Here is a 4,100-nt window from a genome sequence, read left to right as displayed (position 1 = left end):
ATTAAATAACTTGCATGCAATATATATGTATATAGTTACAGAAATGTTCATTTAATCGAATTTAATTTAATTTAATTCAATTTAATTTAATTTAATTTAATTTTACTTATTTTACTTATTTAATTTAGATATAGTTGTCCTGTAATTGGAGAGATCTGTTGGGCAATAAACGTATTTATTTATTTATTTATTTATTTATTTATTTATTTATTTATTCATACATTAAATTAATTCGCTCTATGCCATAATAATGGGTATAAATGAACATCGAGCTACACTGTCTTAATCAGCGAAGATTTTTACTCATTCAGTGGCGGAGTTCGCATCTTTCACAATATGTTTTAAACACAATGTCGAAATCTACATCTGCATCTGCGAGTATGTTTTCAGGCTTAATTTAAATTAAATTTTTAATCATTCGTTATCTGGATTTGCCATTCTTTCTGAAAAAAAAACATCTTGGAAATTTTTTACTAATGACTTATATCATACATAAACTATATACAACACTGATGTAATCAACTAAAACAAATTTGTTACTCAAACATTAAACAAATATTTAACTTTACCCCTCTTGATAACTGAATCTATGGTACTTATGTTATCTATTATACGGATCTCTGTTGATGATAAGTTAAATAAAAGTCAAAAATTGAACAAAGTTGTGTTAAAATCGATAAGTTTATCCACAAGCACAGATAAAAATCGCTTTAAAAAATTAGTATCATTTAACACGAGAAATATTGGAGCATATTTGGAGTGGAGCCAATCCTTAACAGCAGGTGAGTATTCAATTTAAAATATATATATATTTCATATTTTTCAATTTATTTAAGCAGTGTTTTGTTTAATTTGTAGAATTTTCTAAATATTTTCAGAATGTATACGAAAATATTATCCATATTCTTACTTTACACATTCACCTCAGTTCATGCCCTGGATAATGGCTTAGCTTTAACGCCCCCTCTAGGATGGATGTCTTGGCAAAGATTTAGGTGTATCACTGACTGTGTTAACTATCCCAACGACTGTATCAGGTACTTTACTGTTAAAAACGCAATTTTTTTCAACATCGTTTAAAAAAGTTCATTTTTCGATCGTGATTTTACATTGTCTTTACCAATTATTAAAAAATTGTTGGAAAAATGCTGTTTACTACAGGTGCGGAAAGTTTCATAAGAAAAGAGTCACTTTCTCCACTTGTCAAACATTTCCATTTATTTTATTATCTTGACTTAAAACTTAGCGATCAGCTGTTCCGTGATACCGCTGATCGAATGGCAGAAGATGGCTACTTAGAAGCTGGTTATGAATATTTGATTATTGATGACTGCTGGTTGGCCAATGAAAGAGACAGCGATGGTCGTCTTCAACCTAACGCAGACAGATTTCCAAATGGAATTAAAGATCTCGCCGACTATGTAATCATCGTATCAAGTTTCTAAACTTAAATATATTGTTTAAATAATTATAGATCCATTCCAAAGGATTAAAGTTTGGAATTTACGAAGATATAGGTACCAATACCTGTGCCGGTTATCCAGGAATCAACGGACAATATGAAATTGACGCCAATACTTTTGCAGAATGGGGCGTGGACTATATCAAAGTAGATGGATGCTACGAAGATACTGAAGGAATGGAAGACAGTAAGTAACCAACAAAAGAGAAATAATTTTCTAAAGTATGTTTTTAGAATATGCACAATTTGGGGCTTATCTGAATCAAACTGAACGACCAATTGTTTATTCTTGTAGTTTTCCTGCCTACAAAGGACTGGAAGTAAAACGTTAATTTTTTGGAAAATATAAGAATTATGTTTTTGTTGTTGTAGGCCAACTACACTGCTGCAGTTGAAATTTGCAATCTTTGGAGAAATTATGGCGACATTCAAGACCAATGGGACGACGTGAAAAACATCGCTAATTGGTTTGCCACTAACCAAGGTTTTCTGAACAAATTTGCAGGACCTGGGCATTGGAACGACCCCGATATGGTAAACAAGACGAAGTTCAAAGACAGCCAATTCTATTTGTTATTCTAGTTGATAATTGGAGATTATGGTCTAAGCTATGACGAGAGCATTGCCCAAATGACCATTTGGACTGTTATGGCCGCACCCTTACTCATGTCGGTAGATTTAAGAAAAATAGAGCCAGAATTCAGAGACATTCTTCTAAATTCTGATGCTCTTAGTATTAACCAGGACGCCTTAGGTATTCCAGGACTCTTAGCTTGGAACGTAAATTGTCTCAAAATCTTTTGATTCTAATTAACCGTGTGATTCTAGAATGGAAATGTTCGCATTTGGACCAAACCTATTCTTCCTCAAGTTGATGATAAAAATTCGTACGCTTTTGGTATCGTTAATTACGAGAATGGTGGTAGTCCTCATGTGGTCGAGTTCACTCTTGACGAGTTCGGCTTGGACAATGCAGATGGATATACAATAAAAGTAATTCTTATCTAATCTTTTCCAACAACTGTTATTTATATGCTATTTATTTGGCAGAATGTTTTTGAACCAAGTGACCCCGTTACGGTATCTGTTACTGAACCTATTCGAATTTCGGTTAATCCTTCAGGTAGGATTTTGATAAATTCTTTGGCTTATCTGCTTTGGAGGAGTTGCGTAATATGATTTTATTTTTCAGGTGCTGCTCTCCTTCAGGTAAACCCAGTAGCTCCAAGCCATGCCACTTCTTTGTTATGAAAAATGAAATATTTGCCAAGTAAATATTAAAAAAAATGTATAAAAACATTAAGAATATATGAGAAATTGCAACTTCAGCACTTTTATTTTTGAAAAGGAGAAAACTGACAATCAACAAATTTACTCACCCTGCATAAATGACAGTCAACAAATTTACTCATCCTGTGTAGATAACCTGGTTCAACTTTTAATGCGTATGTCGAGACAAACTGACCAATAAGTTTATTCCAAATCTCCATTTGTGGAGTTACGAATTTTGATCACAAAACTTTTGTGGCATGCATTTTTTTTTCTATAAGGAATTTATATCTGTCAAAGTGCTTACATACCTATGGAAAGTACCTAATTAATTTACAACAAAGTACAACAAAACACAAGTGTCATCGAAAATACTTAGTGAACTGGAGCCCTAAATGAGTTGTCTTAGATTGTCATTTTTGTTTTAATAATTTACAGTAAATTATTAAAACATAAACATAACCTTTTGCCGACAGATCGTAAGAACACGTTGTGTGTGTATTAAATTTAGATCTTTCATTTTTTGTTTTATTTCATGCAACATTTTTTGACCATCGAACTAACATTTAATTAAAATAAAATAAAAACATAGTTAAATTTTGTTTAGACAATAACTAAAAAATTTACAGTCCAATATTTTAAATCTTTGAACGACTTTTATTATATCGGTGAACTTTTCTGGCAAACCACAATAATTTAAAAATGAAAGGTTAATCAAGAGTTATTTACTGCACTTTTGGCTGTGAAGTTGGTCAATGATTATAATTTATACATTACTGTTAATAATTAAAGATAATTTCGCAACGCGGCAATCCATTAACAGAGAAAGTATAACAAGTAAATACGCGGACTTTAAAGTACTCAGATTAGACGATATCGACTAGATATTTTGTTTAACTTTGACATCTGAATCAAATAAAAAGAAATGAAAAAAATTACAGACCTAAATATTTTAAAATGAAAATAAAAACAAAGAGAGAAGAAAAAAACAAGTCTTAGCAGAAACAAATAAATTAATTAAATTAATTTTTAAAATATATTGCGTATTCAATTAGAATATGTTTAATAATATTTTGAAATTTATCATTAAAACATATATACAAAAACTTATAGCAACAAATTTTACGAAAAAAATGGGAGTTCTTTCCAAATGCTAGTACTTTTACTTATTAAACAGCAGTTAATTAAGTTCCCTTCATTTACTGTTTTATTTTAGTAAAGTGTTATATTTTATTATTCGTTTTAACACAAAATTTTTGATACATTGATATGTATCAGCTGATGCTTCAAAGTTTAATATGTATTTGATGTTCAAAATTTTTCCACAGTTGCCGTACACTTGAAGGCCATTATTTTCAAACGTGAACCT

General features: G+C 30.6%; 1 protein-coding gene across 2 annotated transcripts; it reads left to right on the top strand.

Moving 5' to 3' along the window:
* The first annotated feature begins 660 nt into the window (after positions 1-660).
* On the top strand, positions 661-2,785 carry LOC135139114 (alpha-N-acetylgalactosaminidase-like). 2 transcript variants are annotated; one of them, XM_064069218.1, is made up of 10 exons: positions 661-782; positions 879-1,037; positions 1,247-1,421; positions 1,475-1,649; positions 1,697-1,782; positions 1,835-1,996; positions 2,045-2,242; positions 2,291-2,455; positions 2,513-2,585; positions 2,655-2,785. In XM_064069218.1, exons 2-10 carry the CDS (start codon positions 880-882, stop codon positions 2,711-2,713), a joined length of 1,251 nt encoding a protein of 416 aa, XP_063925288.1. In that variant the 5' UTR covers positions 661-782; position 879; the 3' UTR covers positions 2,714-2,785. The 2 variants fall into 2 exon arrangements, with proteins under 2 accessions (XP_063925288.1, XP_063925289.1); XM_064069219.1 differs by having other exon boundaries at positions 859-1,037.
* Positions 2,786-4,100: the final 1,315 nt, after the last annotated feature.

Source organism: Zophobas morio, unplaced genomic scaffold (genome assembly GCF_036711695.1).
Source record: "Zophobas morio isolate AGI-343-1 ecotype UQ-CSIRO unplaced genomic scaffold, CSIRO_AGI_Zmor_V1 ptg000030l, whole genome shotgun sequence".
Lineage (NCBI taxonomy): Eukaryota > Metazoa > Arthropoda > Insecta > Coleoptera > Tenebrionidae > Zophobas > Zophobas morio.
The sequence above is the reverse complement of the archived record's forward strand: the minus strand, read 5'-3'. Positions and strand labels throughout refer to the sequence as shown.